The sequence below is a fragment of the Vombatus ursinus genome, unplaced genomic scaffold, assembly GCF_900497805.2.
Source record: "Vombatus ursinus unplaced genomic scaffold, bare-nosed wombat genome assembly UNPS02014777.1, whole genome shotgun sequence".
Lineage (NCBI taxonomy): Eukaryota > Metazoa > Chordata > Mammalia > Diprotodontia > Vombatidae > Vombatus > Vombatus ursinus.
In genome coordinates, this window is record NW_020954555.1 from 1,076,038 (window position 1) to 1,092,772 (window position 16,735).

At 49.0% G+C, this 16,735-nt stretch overlaps 2 protein-coding genes across 4 annotated transcripts in view; one reads left to right on the forward strand and one right to left on the reverse strand.

Moving 5' to 3' along the window:
- Nucleotides 1–5,094, forward strand: part of EXTL1 (exostosin like glycosyltransferase 1) — a 26,056-nt gene extending 20,962 nt beyond the window's left edge. For 2 of the 3 annotated variants that reach the window (XM_027864813.1, XM_027864811.1), the window contains 3 exons: nucleotides 828–988; nucleotides 3,191–3,362; nucleotides 4,664–5,094. In XM_027864813.1, the coding sequence (XP_027720614.1) occupies nucleotides 828–988; nucleotides 3,191–3,362; nucleotides 4,664–4,825 (495 nt within the window). In that variant the 3' untranslated portion in view covers nucleotides 4,826–5,094. The remainder of the gene's footprint in view (nucleotides 1–827; nucleotides 989–3,190; nucleotides 3,363–4,663) is intronic. The other variant, XM_027864812.1, reaches the window with a different exon arrangement.
- Nucleotides 5,095–11,739: 6,645 nt separating this feature from the next.
- SLC30A2 (solute carrier family 30 member 2) overlaps nucleotides 11,740–16,735 on the reverse strand; it is a 15,557-nt gene continuing 10,561 nt past the window's right edge. Inside the window, exons 6-8 of the mRNA XM_027864967.1 lie at nucleotides 14,657–14,762; nucleotides 12,660–12,794; nucleotides 11,740–12,230 (exon numbers count right to left, since the gene is read on the reverse strand). Of these exons, the coding sequence (XP_027720768.1) occupies nucleotides 12,085–12,230; nucleotides 12,660–12,794; nucleotides 14,657–14,762 (387 nt within the window). The 3' untranslated portion in view covers nucleotides 11,740–12,084. The remainder of the gene's footprint in view (nucleotides 12,231–12,659; nucleotides 12,795–14,656; nucleotides 14,763–16,735) is intronic.

The following is a 16,735-nucleotide window of genomic DNA, read 5'->3' on the forward strand; positions in this document are numbered from 1 at the left end:
GTGTTCTAAGGGCCCTCCCAGCTCTGACATCCTGGGTCCTAAGGGCCCTCCGAGCTCTGACATCCTGTGTTCCAAGGGCCCTCCCAGCTCTGACATCCTGTGTTTCAGGGGCCCTCCCAGCTCTGACATCCTGTGTCCTAAGGCCCCTCCCTGCCCTCACATCCTATGTTCTAAGGGCCCTCCCAGCTCTGACATCCTGGGTCCTAAGGGCCCTCCCAGCTTTGACATCCTGGGTCCTAAGGGCCCTCCCAGCTCTGACATCCTGTGTTCCAGGGGCCCTCCCAGCTCTGACATCCTGTGTCCTAAGGCCCCTCCCTGCCCTCACATCCTATGTTCTAAGGGCCCTCCAGACTCTGACACTCTGTATTTTAAGGTCCCTTCTAGGTCTCACAAATGGCCTGTGGTTCTAAAGGACTTGAAGAAACCATGTAATCCATTCTCTTGCCTCCAATACTGTTCCTGATAAATAACCAGCTTGTTCATTTAAAAATTTCCAGAAAAAGGATATTTTGGACCCTCTCTCTTGGTAAAACATTCTGGTTCTAGATTGTACATAGTTGCTTGTGTGCTGTCTCCTCCATTAGACTGTGAGCTCCTTGAAGGAAATTTTTTTGCCTTTCTTTGTACCACCAGAGTTTAGCGTAGTGCCTGGAACATAGTAGGTGCTTTAATAAATATTTGTTAACTTGCCTTGGTGTTAATGGTTCTGAAAGCTCTTTCAGGAATCTAACCTGGAGCTGACACGTTCCTTGCTGCTTGCCTTGGCATCTCAGGGAGCGCCCACTGGGGAAGTCCTTCTAAGCTTATCACTGCAATTCCTCCTACAGGTGAACTTTGCCTTTGTAGTGTGGCAGAGCTTCCCAGAACGGATTGTGGGTTTCCAGACCCGGAGCCACTTCTGGGATGAAACCAAAGGCTCCTGGGGCTACACAGACCAGAGGCCCAATGAGTTCTCAGTGGTCCTCACAGCTGCTGCCTTCTACCACAGGTACTGTCCCATGAGACAAAAGGTCTGTGGAGACCCAGAATGTGCCAGGGTATTAAAGTGGGAATCCCAGTGTCATTGCATTGGGAGCTAGAAAGGACCTTAGAATATCACATACTAGAAAACAGAATGGTCGAGCTGGAAAGGGAGAGGCTACCTAGTTCAATTTTCTCATTTTATGGATGAGTAAGCTGAGGCTAGTGAGGTTAAGGGACTTGTCCAAGGTCCTAGAGGTTTGGACAAGTGGCAGAACTAGTATTTGAATCCAGATCCTATGACCTAAGGGGCTGACTAATGGAGATGAAAGCCCCTTGGGAGGGGGGAGAGGAAGAGAGAGGGAAGAGAGAAGAGAGACAGAGGGAGGGAGGGAAAGACAGACAGACAGAGGAATGGGGGAGAGAGAGAAAGAGACAGAGACAGAGACAGAGGGAAGGAGGGAAAGACAGAGAGACAGAGGAACAGGGGAGAGAGACAGAGACAGACAGACAGAGATGGGAAGGGGGGAGAGAGAGAGAGTATGAGGAAAGAGAGAGGAGAGACAGAGACAGAGAAAAGGGGGAAAGAGAGAAGAGACAGAGAGAGGGAGAGCGTTCCTTTTATCTTATGATAAAATATAAAGAATGTTGGCTTTAGCTCTGGAGTGGAAGTACTTGGATTCAAATCCTGTCACTGACACTAAATTGTGACTTTGGACAAATCAATTCACTATCCTGGGCCTCAGTTTCCTCATCTATAAAAGGAGAGGGTTGGACTGGCTCGATGACCTCTAAGGTCCCTTCCAGCTCTTGTTTTTTTGATCTGCTTTTCAGAAGACTCAGAGGCTGGGAGAGGGAGCACACTGTCTGCTGCCTCAGTTGCTATGGAGATGCTCAGCCAGGAAGGTTTTGTTTTTTTGGACCATTGGGTTTTTCACCAGGGAATGTGGTTCGATGGGAAGGAGGAGCAGGACTGTGCAGAGGGCATGGCCAGTGTGGCCCCAGTTCAGGCTACATGCCGGACAGGGAGGGGCCCACAAGAGCTCAATGGGGCTGCTTTTCGGTCACAGAAAGAAATGTCAAGGAGCTCCAGCCCTTACCCATAGGCCACATTTATTTTATGCAGTAGGGAATGTTCAGAAAGCTCTGCGTGCAAATTGAATCCTGTTTTAAATGCATTAAGAGAGTTCTGTAGTGAATCATAGAGTAAAGAATTGCCCCTAGTTCACCTTTGGTATAAATCTGGAGTTTTACATACCAGGTTTGCATAAAGTGAGGCACACCCTAAGAGTCACATCCCATTAGCTTACCTAATGAAGCAGGCTAGCTGGAATGCTTCCAAACACTGTACTAGCCAAAGCCTAGCTATGTGCTTGGACAAATTGCCCTGACTGACTGGAGCTCAGAGGCGACATCTTCTGGAGACTAATGGCGAAGCACTGGGAAAGATGCTCAGGGAATGGGGCCAATGGCTTGGACCTTCCCAATCTACTTTCATTCTTCAGGCTCGCAGCCCACTTTGGAAAATTAGGAGATTGGACTGATGGTCTCTAAGGCCCCTCCCAGCTCTGACATTCCATGTTCTGAGGCTCCTCCAAGCTCTGACATCCTGTGTTCTAAGGCCTCTTCCAGCTCTGACGTTCCATGTTCTGAGGGCCTTTCCAGCTCTGACATTCTGTGTTCTGAGGCCTCTCCCAGCTCTGACATTCCATATTCTGAGGACCCTTCAAGCTCTGACATCCAAGGTTCTAAGGACCCTCCCAGCTCTGACATCCTGTGTTCTAAAGGCCCTCCAAGCTCTGACATCCTGTGTTCTAAGGGCCCTCCCAGCTCTGACAGCCTGTGTTCTGAGGGCCCTCCCAGCTCTGACAGTCTGTGTTCTAAGGGCCCTCCCAGCTCAGACATCCTGTGTTCTCAGGGCCCTCCCAGCTCTGACAGTCTGTGTTCTGAGGGCCCTCTCAGCTCTGACATACCATATTCTAAGGCCCCTTCCAGCTCTGACATTCTGTGTTCTAAGGCCTCTCCCAGCTTAGATATTCCATATTCTGAGGACCCTCCAAGCTCTGACATCCTAGGTTCTAAGGACACTCTCAGCTCTGACATTCTCTGTTCTAAGGCCCCTCTCAGCTCTGACATTCTATATTCTAAGGTTCCTTTCAGCTCTGACATTCTATGTTGTAAGAGTCCTCATGGTTCTGACATGATGACTTTGGTCTCTTCTACTGCCCAGGTATTACCATAACCTCTTCACCCACTCCCTGCCTGCCCCACTAAGGGACCTTGTGGATGAACTCTCGGCCTGTGAAGATATCTTGATGAATTTCCTTGTGGCTGAAGTCACCAAGCTCCCGCCCATCAAAGTACCACAGCGGAAGCAGCTCCAGGAGGTACTCTCTCCACAGGTGGGAAACAGGGGAGGACACTGTTGAGGACCCTGGGGTAGGAGAGAATACTGTGGAAGGGGGAGAGCTGGGGAAACCTAAAAAAGGGAATTAGAGATTAGATTATAGAATGAACCTCCTACTTTAAAAGTCAGGAGACCCAAGTAAGAGAGGGCAATTATGGCCTTCCCTTTGGGAAGGTTTGGAAAAGCAGGAGACATACCCATTCACTAAAACAGGCTATACAGGAGGGGCAGGTGTGTGTGTGGGGTTCTTCACCAGAATTATCTGGACTTGGGAAGATTATCTCATCCATCCTCCTGCTTTCAGGCACTGAAATATGTGTGAATCAGCCTTCTGTTCTGATAAGATTTTAATCAATGACTTTGATAACAGCAGATATGGTATGTTTATTAAATTTGCAGGTGACATAGAGCTGGGAGAGAATTAAATAGTTAACACACTCGATGACACTAGACAGGCTAGACTTTAGCCGCTAGAGTATTGGCTTCAATCTAATTAGATGAAATGTAATAGCAGTAAATGTAGAGGCTTATATTGAGGCTCAAAAAAAAAAATCAATTTCACAGGTACAAGATGCGGGGAGGCATGGTTAGATAAGACCTTTGGATTTTGGTGAGCCATGGGCTCCATGTGAATCAGAGGCAAGATCTTAAGATCATAGATTCAGGCTTTATAGGTCATATAGTGAAAGCCCCTCATTATACAGGTGAGGAAACTAAGGCCCAAGGCCACTCAAGCCATTTGACCTCTGGTCATCTGGCTCCACATGTTGTTGGGCTACATTAAGAGAAGACCAAAGAGTGGACAGTCCAGCTGCATTCCATATTGGTTGGCCATTCCTAGAGTATTACGTTCAGTTCCCAGACATACCAGGAAGGACCAGGAACAAGGCAATGGGGGGAAGTCACAAAGAGGCAGATTTAAACTTTCTAACGATGAGAGCTACCCATAAGGGGAATGGGCTGCCTATGGAGGGGGGTGGGGTTCTCCTCATGAAAGGTCTTCAGGCAGAGACTACAGGATGACTTCTCATGAATGTTATAGTAGGGCTTCATTTTTGGGATGAGGGTTGGCTAGGTGGCCAATGACATCCCTTCCAACTGTGAAATTCTATGATTCTATTTAAAGTCCCCCCAAGAAGACACTTCCACCCCCATCCCCTGTTCTACCTTTTTCTATGCCCAGAAGTTATTTTTCAATAGAAATCTCTTCTGTTGAAGGGTCAGTTGGGGGAAAAGTATGGGAAATGGAGAGCCCACCATTGTGTCTTAACCCTTCTCTTTCCCTACTCATTCCAGCATCCTAGAGCTGAACAGCAGTTGAAAAATTGCATCAACAGATTTGCCTCATGGTTTGGCCGCATGCCTCTGGTGCATTCACAGCTTCGCCTGGACCCTGTACTCTTTAAGGACCAGGTGTCTGTCCTACGGAAGAAGTATCGGCACTTGGAGAGACTTTAGGAGCTGGGGCATTGCCCCAGGCACAGCTTCTCAAACTTGCCAAAAGCGCAGTGTGGGGAAAAAAGGTTCAGACCAGATGGGGTGCACTGGGAACTTTCTACATGGCTCCAGAGGACCAGTGGGGAACATGGTATGGATGAGGCATTGTAGTTTAAGAATCTGGGTTCATCTCCTTACTCTTCTACTTGCTGCATGTGTGACCTGAGCAAATCATTTAACCTCTCTGGGTCTCGGTTTCCTGGTCTGTAAAATAAGAGTGTTGCCTCTAAGATGGCCTCTAAGGTCCCTCCTAGCTCTGAAATATGACCCTATGACCTATAAGGACTTCCTTCCAGTCCTAATATTCAGTGATCTAAAGGGATGGCTCATTATTGTTTATTCCATCCCAGCACAGCTTATAGCCCCAGAGACATCTAACCCTGGTTTGAAGTGATCAGTAGATAACTCCCAGGGTCTCCTGTACTAGCCTTGGGAGGAAGAGGGAAGGGGCTGATATTGGGCTCACAGAGGCTGATATCTGGTTCAGAGAACCCTAACCACTCACTAGGTCTTGAAGTCCTCAATCGAACACCCTCCCTGCAATCCTTCCTAGCCCCACCAGAGAGCAGCACCAGGCCACCTGTGTCGGCTTCTTAACCTGTCCTGGGTTCCCTTGTTTAGTTGGGCAGCTGGACAGCCTGGAGGGTTGTGTTTTATCACCCTTCCCCATCAGGAGTGGGACCAGCTAAAGCAGAGCTGGGAAAGGAAATGGGAGCAGAAGAGCAGTCTGGTGGGGCCAGAGAGAATCAGTCACCCTTAAGAAAATCACTCTGCATAACTTGTATACCAAGTTGTAACCAGTCCAAACTGCCTGGGGCAAATTCAGGTGTGGTGTGTGTGTGTGTGTGTGTGTGTGTGTGTGTGTGTGTGTGTGTGTGTTACAGGGGGTGGGTATGGAGGGGAGACACGGAAGCACTGAGGACAACCCCACTGGGACCTCAGTCTCTTTGACAGGTGAACCCTGGAGGAGGGTCTCCCTAGGGATGATGGCTAAGAACATTTGCAACCCATGTCACTGGAGGACTGTGAAGCTGATTGTGGGGACAGTGGTCACCCTGAGACAAAGTCCCATTTGCCATGTGGCAGTGACCACAATTTGCAAAGCCTTTTCCTTACATAGTGGATGAGTACCCCCATTTTATAAAGGTGGAAACTGAGGCTCTGGAAGGCATAGTGACTTGGACACATCACTAAAGAAGTAGCAGGACCTTCCTAGTCCTTCTATTACAGACCCCCTCTCCCTTAGATCTGGGAAAGATCTTAGAGATCATCTCAACCAAGCCTCTCATTTTAACATATGAGAAAACTGAGTCGGGGGAAGGGAGAGAGGTAGGAGCGTCAGAAGAACTGGATTTGAATTCTGGCTCCACTAACTGTCTCCAAGGCACAACCCTTTACTTGCTGGGCTTCCATTTCCTTATCTGTTAAATGGGGTGGGGAAGTGGAGTAGGGAGGGAAGATAGACTCAAATATCTCTGAGGTCTCATCCAGCTCTAAATCCTAGGGTGCTAAAAGCGGTCCCATAAATTAGCAACAGGAATCTTCCCATTCAGGCCTCCTACCTTTCTGTCTGGTGACATTTAAGAGAGCTAGAGGGACATTCTTGTTTTGGCCAGCTATCAGCATCTGATTAATATTTCCCTGGCCCCATCAGCTGCTGGGTCCCTGAGGCCTGAACCTTGGCCTATTCAGTCTAGCCTTGACCTGGTCCAGGGAGGGATGAGTTTAAATTTCCTCACTGCATTTCACACCTCATCCCACCTCATCACAATTCTCCTGGGGTGGGGCTGCTGGAATCACTTTGGAAATTGAGGGGCCTAGGCTCTGTCTCATCTTGCCCAGGCTATAAATATCTTTCTCTAGCAGCTGCACTACCAGAAGCCTAGGAACTTGGGCGGAGGGACCGTGTGCGAGGTGGAGCTCTGGCCAAGCCCTAGAGGTGGTGGAGGAAGAGGATGGGTGGTCCTTCCCAAAGCCCAGGGCGTCAGGTGTTTGGATAGATTCAGGAGCTTTGGAAACCCCCAGTGACCCGGCTCCAGGGGAACGCACTGTCCTCTAGGGTGCCTCCTGATTCACTTCGGACAGGATGACTCATGCTCTCCCCACAGCTGGGGGAGGAAGTAGCAGCTGAGGGCACTCAGTGAGGAATCCCTCCCCCCCACAAAAAAAAGGGTCCAGAGAGCCAAGTGCTCTGGCTCAGGTAGCCTGGATGAAAGTCAAGAACAATTCAGAGCTGGTGAATGGAACCCAGGAAAAGGCTTGCTTGGCAATTCTGCAGGGCTAACTCGCATAGAGCACCTGGCCAGCCAGAGGGAACAGGTGGGTATAAGCAGAGGTGCAAGGCCCAGCCTTTTACTTGAGTCACCACATCACAGAGTAGGGAAGGCACCTTCAAGATCTGAGTTCTAATCCTGTCTCTGACAATCTAGGCAAGACACGGGGCCTATTTCTTCATCTGCGAAATGGGGTTAAAAATCATATTGATCTCATAGGGCATTGTTATGTGATCACATAAATTATATATATAAAGCACTTTGCAAACCTTAGCTCTCTAAATATTAGTTATTATCTAGAGGCAGCTAGGGGAAAGTGATGGCTAGGAGGCTGGACCTGGAGCTGGGAAAACCTGAATTCAAATCCAGCCTCAGACACATATTAGCTGTGTAACCCTGGGTAAGTCATTTAACCTGTATCTGCCTCAGTTTTTTCATTTGTAAAATGGGGGTAATAATCTAACCCTAACCTACCACTCAGGGTTGTTGTGAGGCTCAAATGAGATGCTAGTAGTAGTAGTAGTAGTAGTAGTAGTAGTAGCAGCAGCAGTAGCAGCAGCAACAGTAGTAATAGTAGCAGTAGCACTAGTAGCAGCAGCAGCAACAATAGTAGTAATAGTAGTAGCAGCAGCAACAGTTGCAGTAATAGTAGTAGTAGTAGCAGTAGTAGTAGTGGTGGTGGTAGTGGTAGTGGTGATCGTGGTAGTGGTAATCCAATGTTCTCCTAAGTCAATGGAATATCAGACTGAAAGGGCTCTTGGAGATTATTCATCTCCAACCTCTTACTTTACAGGTAAGGCTACTAAGGCTTAGAAAGAAGTGGCTTGGCCAAGGTCAACAAGGTGATATAGCCAGGACTTGGACGCTGTCCAGGGCTGGGCTCTTTCCTCTATGCCAAACTACAGTTTCCTGCTCCACTTTCCTCCACCATCATGCCAAGAACCTCTATGCCTGAGTAACATATCTGGATTTCAGTCATTTTTCAGTTATGTCCAACTCTTCATGACTCCATTTGGGGTTTTCTTGGCAAAGATACTGGGGTGGTTTGCCATTTACTTCTCCAGCTCATGTTACAGATGAGGAAACGGAGGCAAACAGGGTGAAGTGACTTGCCCAGGGCCACACAGCTAGTGTCTGAGGCCACATTTGAATTCCGGTCTTCCTGAGTCCAAGCCTAGAGCTCTATCCACTATGGTGCCACCTAGCTGCCCTAATGTATCCGGATAGTAACAACACAAATACACCACATATACCCCAGGGGATTGATCCACTATAAAGGGAAGATCACATAATCTGACAGTTACAAACCTTTAAGTGTTCTAGAGGAATGGGAGCTAGTGTCCGGCCATCACTTCGGGGACATCACGTGTCCATGCTGTGACATAACCTAGCATGATCACACCAGTTGGCCAGCAAGCAGCCCCTGATTTGCCCAGAACATAGATGTTATTCTCTCCTTTCTCTCTGGGCCTTCCCTGTCCCATTGTTGTCAGAAGGATGGTACAGTGAGATCTTTAGAGTCAGATGTCCTGGGTTTGGAGACCAACCTTTCCACTTACCTATGTGATCTTAGAAAGTCAAATTATAACAGCTAGCATTTATATAGTACCTACTAAGTGCGAGGCATTGTGCTAAGCACTCCACAAATATTATCTCATTTGATCCTCACAACAATCCTGAGAGGTAAGTGCTATTATTATCGTTCCCATTTACAGTTGGGGAAACTGAGGCAAACAGCAGAGAAGCTACTTGCCCAGGGTCACAAAGCTAATAAGTGTCTGAGGCTGGATTTGAACTCAAGTCTCCTGACTCCAGGCCCAGTGCTCTATCTTCTCTTGCCTTAAGCAGCAAATCACTTCTATCTGGGCCTGAGTTAACCCACTTATAAAAAGGTCTCTTTTTGTTCAGTTGTTTCAGTCGTGTTTGAGTCTTTGTGCCCCATTTGAGGTTTTCTTGGCAAAGATACTGGAGTGGTTTGTGATTTCTTTCTCCGGTTCATTTTACAGATGAGGAAACTGAGGCAAACAGGGTTAAGGAACTTGTCCAGGGTCACATAGCTAGAAAGTGTCTGAGGCTGGATTTGAACTCAGGTCTTCCTGACTCCAGGCCTGGCAGTCTCCACTGAGTGACCCAGCTGCCCAGAAAGGTCTCTAGAGGAACGCAATTATGAGTGTAAAAGGATTCAGCCGCATCCCAAAGGAGGTGTTGAAAGAGCTATCCTTGCTAAACTCTTCTGGACACTCTCCATCTTCAGCAATGGACCAGTTTGCAGCTGCCCCCTCAGGCCTGGCCCTCCCTTGGGGGAAGTGGGGCTTTCCTGGCAATCCAGCCCAGCCCATAGAGTCCCAAAGCACAAACTCCCTCAGGGCAGGTCAACCGAGACGCTGTGTTTATGATACTCTGGGAGTGCTCACAGATTTCATGTTGGCAGATGTCTGCAGAGGACAGCTGACCACGCTGGGGAGTCATATTGCTGTGTGGAAGGCTGAGTTTGGGCCAGGCCCTGTGGGCAGGGGCATGCTTCAAACAGAGGCTGGGCCTTTCCAAAGCCTAGGGGCCTCCAATGGTTTGAGTTGGGTTTCTTGGAAGGAGAGGGGAGAGGAGGGAGGGGCATGTTGTAGCATAGGCCAGCAGCATTAGACCAGGAGTGCGGATGATTTGGGTTCAAAGCCTACTTTGGATACCAGCTGTGTGACTGTGAGCAAGTTGTAGCCTCTCTGAGCCTCAGTTTCCTCATCTGTAAAATGGAGAAGAGGCTGTTGTACCAACCTCCTAGTATCCTAGCCAGGCTACAGTGAGATAATGTAAGGAAGGTGTTTTGCAAACTTTAAAGTACTTCACTGATGCCAATTGTTGTATGAAAAGAGCACCGGCCTAGGAGTCAGGGCCCTGTGAGATTTAGTGTTTATAGGCCCTGAGAAACGCTCTGTACCCAGGCTGCCTCTCAGTGACCCTCAGCTATCTCTTGCTGTGATTGGCCCCACTCTACTGGGGCCATAGTTGAGGGATAGGGGGTTCCCGGTCATTGACACAGATGGTAAGGTAAATTAACTTGTTCAGTGGTTTCCATTGGGTCCCACTCTTCATGACCCCATTTGGGGTTTTCTTGGCAAAAAAATACTGAAGCTGTTTGCCATTTCCCTCTCCAGCTCATTTTACAGATGAGGAAACTAAGGTAAACAGGGTGAAGTGATTTGCCCAGGGTCACACACCATGTAAGTATCTGAGGCTGAATTTGAATTCAGGTCTTCCTGACTCCAGGTCTGGAATTCTATCCACTGTGCCATCTAGCTGCCCCTAATAATTATGATGATGATAATAATAATAACTAACATTTATCTGGCATTTTAAGGTTTACAAAGTACTTTACAAATATTATCTCACCTGATCCTACAAATAACCCTGGGAAGTAGGTGCCATTATTATCCCTACTTTACAGATGAGGAAACTGAAGCAGAGAAAGGTTAGGTGACTTGTCCAGGGTCACAACTACTGTGTCCAAGGCCAGATTTGGACCCAGGCTTCCTGCCTCCAGGCCTGGTACTTTAACCACCGTGCCACCTAAAGAGGGAAGTGTGAAGAAAGGGGGGAAGGAGGAAAAACCCAGAAGACTTCCCTTCTCAGAAGTGACCTCCCCTCCCCAGTCAAAAGAAGTACCAGGAAGTGGCCTCTTAGTTTGAGCCTCAGCTCTGCCCTGGGAAGCAGTAGGGCACTGCTAGCTCTGAAGTCGCCGGACCTAGGTTCAAAACCCACCTTGGATGCTTTCTGCTTATGTGGTTCTGGGCAAGTCCCTTCTCTGGCCTTTAGTTTCCTCACCTGTAACATGGGTCTGCACTAGATGGCCTCTGAGGGGCTTTCCAGCTGTAGGTCCCCGAGCCCACATATACTGTGTAACTTTGAGAATGTCCCTTCTTAGCTCTAAGCCCCAGGTTCTCCTGTCAACTGAAAGGTTTGGATTACCTGGTCTCTAAGGTGGTCTCCAGTTCTAAAACTCGAAGTCAGTGAAAGGGCCTATAGCTGGGGAAATTGGGGCATAGGCAGGCTACTTGAGATGCCCTAAGAGGCTCAGAAATCTCCCAGTCCAGGGCTCTGTGTCTATTGTTTCAGGCTTCTCTAATGGGGGTGTGAGGGGGTGGATTGCTTAAGCCCATCATTCTTCACTAGGTCTTTCTTAAACATAATTTGTCTTTTAAGAGCAAGGAAAAACAAACAGGATTATGGGAATGTTCCTATTACAGAAAATTATGAGACATCCCTTGGACCCAGCAGTAGGAAGGTGGGAGGAGCTGGGGGCAAGCCTCTTTCCTCTCCTCCCCTTTCTCTCCACACCTCAGCCTCAGCACTCGGCCCTTACAGCTGAGTTCAAAGTCCAACTTTCGGTAGTAGAGAGCCTCAACTCTATTCTCTGAACTTCCCACTCATTCTCTCTCCCCTCCCACCTGAGGTAGGAGAAGAGGAGAACCTCCCCAAGCCTGCCAGAGGGCACAGACAGGGCTCTGGGGCTGGCCTTAGGCGAAGGGTCATCAGCGCGGTATCTGGGGCTAGGTATCTTCACCATCAACATAAAGTCTGGAGCATCTTAAGTGGAAAAAAGAAGTCGTCATATATTATAAATTATCCAGAGTCCCACCCTGGTACTTTCAGTGGGCCGAGGGGAGCCAACCAGGAACACCATCGGCAGAGGTGGTCCCCAGTGAGGGGCCGGCTCAGCTCAGACAATAAATCCAGTGTGGTCCAAGGGCCCCAAGAGGGGTGAGGGTCCAGGACATGGCTAAATTTATGTATTTTAAAAAGGAACGGGCTGAGTCCGGGTGAGGGGCCCTGGGAGTTTGAGAAAAGCATGAACTGTGTTGCCCTCCTCCTCCCTACCCCCAGTCCAACATGCTTCTCATCACTGAAATTCCAGGCAGCTCTGAGATGGTCAGCAGCTCAGGGGCGCGACGAGGCTCAGTCAGAGGGGCCTTGGCATTCCTGACAGTCTCTCATGTCCTCTGAATAATCCTCTATCTGGATGGTGGTGGTATGGAAATGGAACATCCCCTGCAGCCGGGATCTGGCCTCCTTCAGCACAGCCTGGGGGTCTGCTTCCTGGGCTAGGGAGGCACGGAAGGGTGGAGAGAAGATGTGTCATTTGCTCTCCTTCAGCACTGGCCCCTACCCCCCAAGCCCTTGCGTTACAGTGAGGGACAGGTGCCCTCATCTGAACTCCCCCTGTTCCCAACCATGCCCCGTTCTGGACACGTCCACGAGGCCCTAAGCCCATCCCTGACTGGAGCCTGGACCCTGACTCACCCGCTGGCCCAATACCAGTCATAGCTTTCCAGTCCTCTTCTGGATTCCATCTTCGTCCCCATTCCCAGCCTCTGGCCCTGCCTCCATCTCCAGGGCTATCCTCAGCTGGATCCCAAACTCTGTCCCTACCGCTATTGCCAACCCCATCTCCCGTCATCCCTGTTCAGCCCAAACCCCGACCCTGGGTTACAGGATGAATAGCCCTAGCCCTTGGCTGGGTGGCTTCTCACCAATGGCGATGTGGACGGAGAGCACAGGCTGGGCTACCGTCAGAGCCCAGATGTGCAGGCTGTGGAGGGCAGCCACCCCTTCCACGGAGAGCAGCAGGTCTCTGACAGCGGTGAAATCCACCCCCTTGGGGGTTGCTGAGGACAACAGGGGAAAGAGGATGAGAGAAGACTTATTCCTCCCCTACCCCACCCCCAGCCTCCTGGAAAGGGGATCACAAGCCCAGAGAGGAAGAGCTGGCAGGTCTGAGAATTCATCCTTCCCACTTAGCTCTCTAGGTCAAGCTGACCCATGTCTATGTCCGTGTGGCTAGGAAGGAAGTGCCAGTGGCTAGAATACAACATCTCTGGGACCAAAGCTCAGGGGCTGCTTCAGGACCCTGTCTCATCTACTGTCACAGTCCTCAGGCCATGGAAACCAATTCTCTCTCCCCTCCCCTCATCTTAAATATGCAGAATCTAGGGGCAATTGGATCTCAAAGTGGATAGAGTACCAGGCCTGGAGTCAGGAAGACCTGAGTTCAAATGTGGCCTCAGACACTCACTAGCTGTGTGACCCTGGGCAAGTCACTTCACCTTGTTTACCTCAGTTTCCTCATCTGTAAAATGGGCTGGAGAAGGAAATGGCAAACCACTCCAGTATCTTTGCCAAGAAAACCCCAAATGGGGTCATGAAAAGACTGACTGAAAACAACTGACCAAGGCCCATGAGGGATGGATGGGGGGAGTGATTTACTCAACGTTACACAGCAAGTCAAGGTATTCCTTAGTCCTGTGCCTCATCTGTTATTTTTCACCGCTTCAGTCAGTTAACTTCATTTAAACAAAATTGCTTTACCTGCAATCCATTCCCATCTCCAGAAAAACAGCTCAATGTCTGTGCCCCACTGAGAGGGGGTGGGGGTGGTATGTCACCTGTAACCCAGGAGGAATGGCACTGGCCATGGAAAGAGCCCCAGGTTCTATTCCTTGACTTCGTCTGTGACTTGCTGCCCACTCGTACAATGGGAAGCGTGCCTTTGCCCTTCCCTCTCCCTGGGGGAAGGTACAGATGAGAAAGGTCCTGGGGAAGGAGTTTCTGAAGCCAGTCTGACAAGTGTCCCCCTCCCACAGCTCAGGGTAGGGGAGGAAGTCTCCCATTGGCAGGGAAGAGAGGTGAGGGTAGGGGGTGAGGGAGACATTTCTAGTTCCAGGAACTGCCCTAGCTGGCCTGTGTTCAACAGTACTGGGGGTGGGGCTTGGGGCTTGGAAAAAGGACAGAGCCAGGGCCTTCAAGGTAAGGTCAGGCCGGCCAAGGCCCAACCTCCCTGCCCCACCCAGCCCAGCTCACACAAATTTGTAGGAAGCCCTGATGCCCACTGGCCCTTAACTAGAACCCCTCCTTTTGGAGTGAACACAAGCAGGACAAAGAACTCATAGAGGCTCAAGGCTAGAAGGAAACTTAGAACACAACATCAGAGCTGGAAGGAATTTTTAAGATCACAAAGTCCAATTTTCTCAATGTACAGATAAGGCAGCTGAGGTCCATACCCCAGTAACATACTCCAGATCACACAGTGAAATCTGTGGCAAAGCTAAGCCTCCATATGGTAGCTAGGTGGCTCAGTGGATATAGCCAGGGGCCTAGAGTCAGGAAGACCCGAGTTCAAATGCAGCCTCAGACATTTATTAGTTGTGTGACCCCGGGCAAATCACTTAACCTCTGTTTGCCTTAATCCACTGGAGAAGGAAATGGCAAACCATTACATCATCTTTGCCAAGAAAACCCCGTGGACAGTATTGACATGCTATGGTCCCCAGGGTCACAAAGAGTCAGACATGACTGAACAAGAAATCTCTTTACATAACTGCGGGCATCGGGGGAATCTCCAGACTGCCAGCTGGGGGCACCTCCCATGGGATGGGCCCATCCTCAGAGCCATAGTGGCAGCTCCTTCATCTCTCTCACTGCCCTGTGACTCAAGGGGCCCCACTCTCTGGGTTACGGTAAGGAGGTTTACCTTCCATCAGTACAAGAACCACATCCCTCAAGATGGTCAGAGTGGTACCTAGTACCAAGATGGAGAAGAGGAAAGTACAGATGGGGTCCACATACTTGTACTCGGGCTGGTGGGAGAAAAAAGACCATCGATTAAAAGGGACGTCAGTGGCCATCTAGCCCAACCTCCTCCTCACTTTATAGATGAGGAAATGAGATGTCACACAGAGAGTATCCAAGGTGGGATTGGAACCCAGCTCTTCTGACTCCTGAGGCAGCACCTTACTTTTAGGCAGTAGCTGAGACTTTTGAGCTGAGGCAGTAGCAAAGGCTTCACCCTCAACCAGCCTTGTAAGTAAATACCTTGTCCACCAGCCTTCCCTGCCACTGAGGGACAGCCAGAAATGACTCTTTTGAATTGGAGAGCCTTTCCACCTGCCTCCTCCCGGGCCTGGCTCACCACTGCTAGGAGAGTGACTATCTTTGGCCTGGAGAAGAAAGCACTCAGGGCCTGCTTGCACCCTCCCATCCCCACCTGTTTCCAAGCATTTGAAAGGATGTCACTTGGAAGAGAGAAGAGTTCTGTTCTGCTTTCCTCGCGCCAGGGGCTGAACTAGGAATTAGAATAATACACCCACAGTTTTACTGAATTTTAAGGGTATCAAAGTACCTTTATAGCAACTGGGAAGCAGGCCTTTTGAGGAGAAAGGGCTGGTTAGACCTGGTTGAGATGGACCAGGCTTCCAGGTGCCTCATAGTAGATAGAGCACTAGGCCCAGAGTCAGGAAGATGTGTATTCAGATCCAGTCTCAAACACTAACTAGCTGTGAGACCCTAGTTAAGTCACTTAACCTTTACCTGCCTCAGTTTCCTCATCTGTAAAATGGGGATAATAACAGCACCTGCCTCCCAGGGTTGTTGTGAAGATCAAATAAGATAGAATTTGTAAAGCACCTGGCTGTGGTAGCTGTTTAATTCATACTAGTTTCTTTCCTTCCTTCCTTGGAAGGTTTGCTTCCCCACAGGGGCCAGATTCTTTTAGGGGAGTAGACTCCAAAGGGCTGCAGATGTGTAGTCAGACACCAGACGTGGAATCACTCATTCAACAAGCATTTATTAAACGCCTGCTTTGTTCCCTGCACTGGGTTAACTGCTGGGTTTACCAAGAAAGAGCAAAACGAGTCCCAACCCTTAAGCAGGTTACGTTCTATTGGGAGAGACAACATAGGCACATATAGATGTGTATATACAAATCACATACAAAGTTACCTTAGGGCAGGGGTTCAGCCTTTTTGGAGGTGTCATGGGCCCTTGGCACTGAATGGTGAAGTCTATGAACTTCTCCAAATAACGTTTTTAAATGCAAAAAGTAAAATCCATAGGACTGCAGAGGAAAACAATTATATTGATGTACAGCTCTCCAAATTAAAGAATAAGTCCATGGACACCATTAGAAGGAAAAGCTCAAGGAGATGGGGGGACTAGGAAAGTGAAGCCAAGTAAACAAGCACTTTTTATGAGCTTGTTATGTGTCAGGTAACAAAGAACTTTCAACGTCAAACAGTATTTTTATATTTGATGCTGGAGGTAACAGGAAGCCATTGACATTTATTGTGGGGGTGGAGGGTGGGATTGACACGGTTAGATCTATACTTGAGGGAAATCATTTTGGCAACACTGTGGAGAATGAGCTGGAGTGGGGAGAGACTTGGGGCTGAGAGAGCCATTTCAGCAGCCCAGGTGTAAGGAGGTAAGGGTACTAGAGTCAGGAAGACTCAAATCCAGCCTCAGACCCTTACTAGCTGGGTGACCCTGAACAAGTCACTCTACCTTGTTTGCCTCAGTTTCCTCATTTGTAAAATGAGCTGGAGAAGGAAATGGCAAACCACTCTAGTATCTTTGCCAAGAAAACAACAAACAGGGGCAGCTAGGTGGCACAGTGGATAGAGTACCGGCTCTGGAGTCAGGAGGACCCAAGTTCAAATCCAGCCTCAGACACCTGACCCTTACTAGCTGTGTGACAGTGGGCAAATCACTTAACCCCATTGCCTAGCAGAAAGAAAGAAAGAAAGAAAGAAAGAAAGAAAGAAAGAAAGAAAGA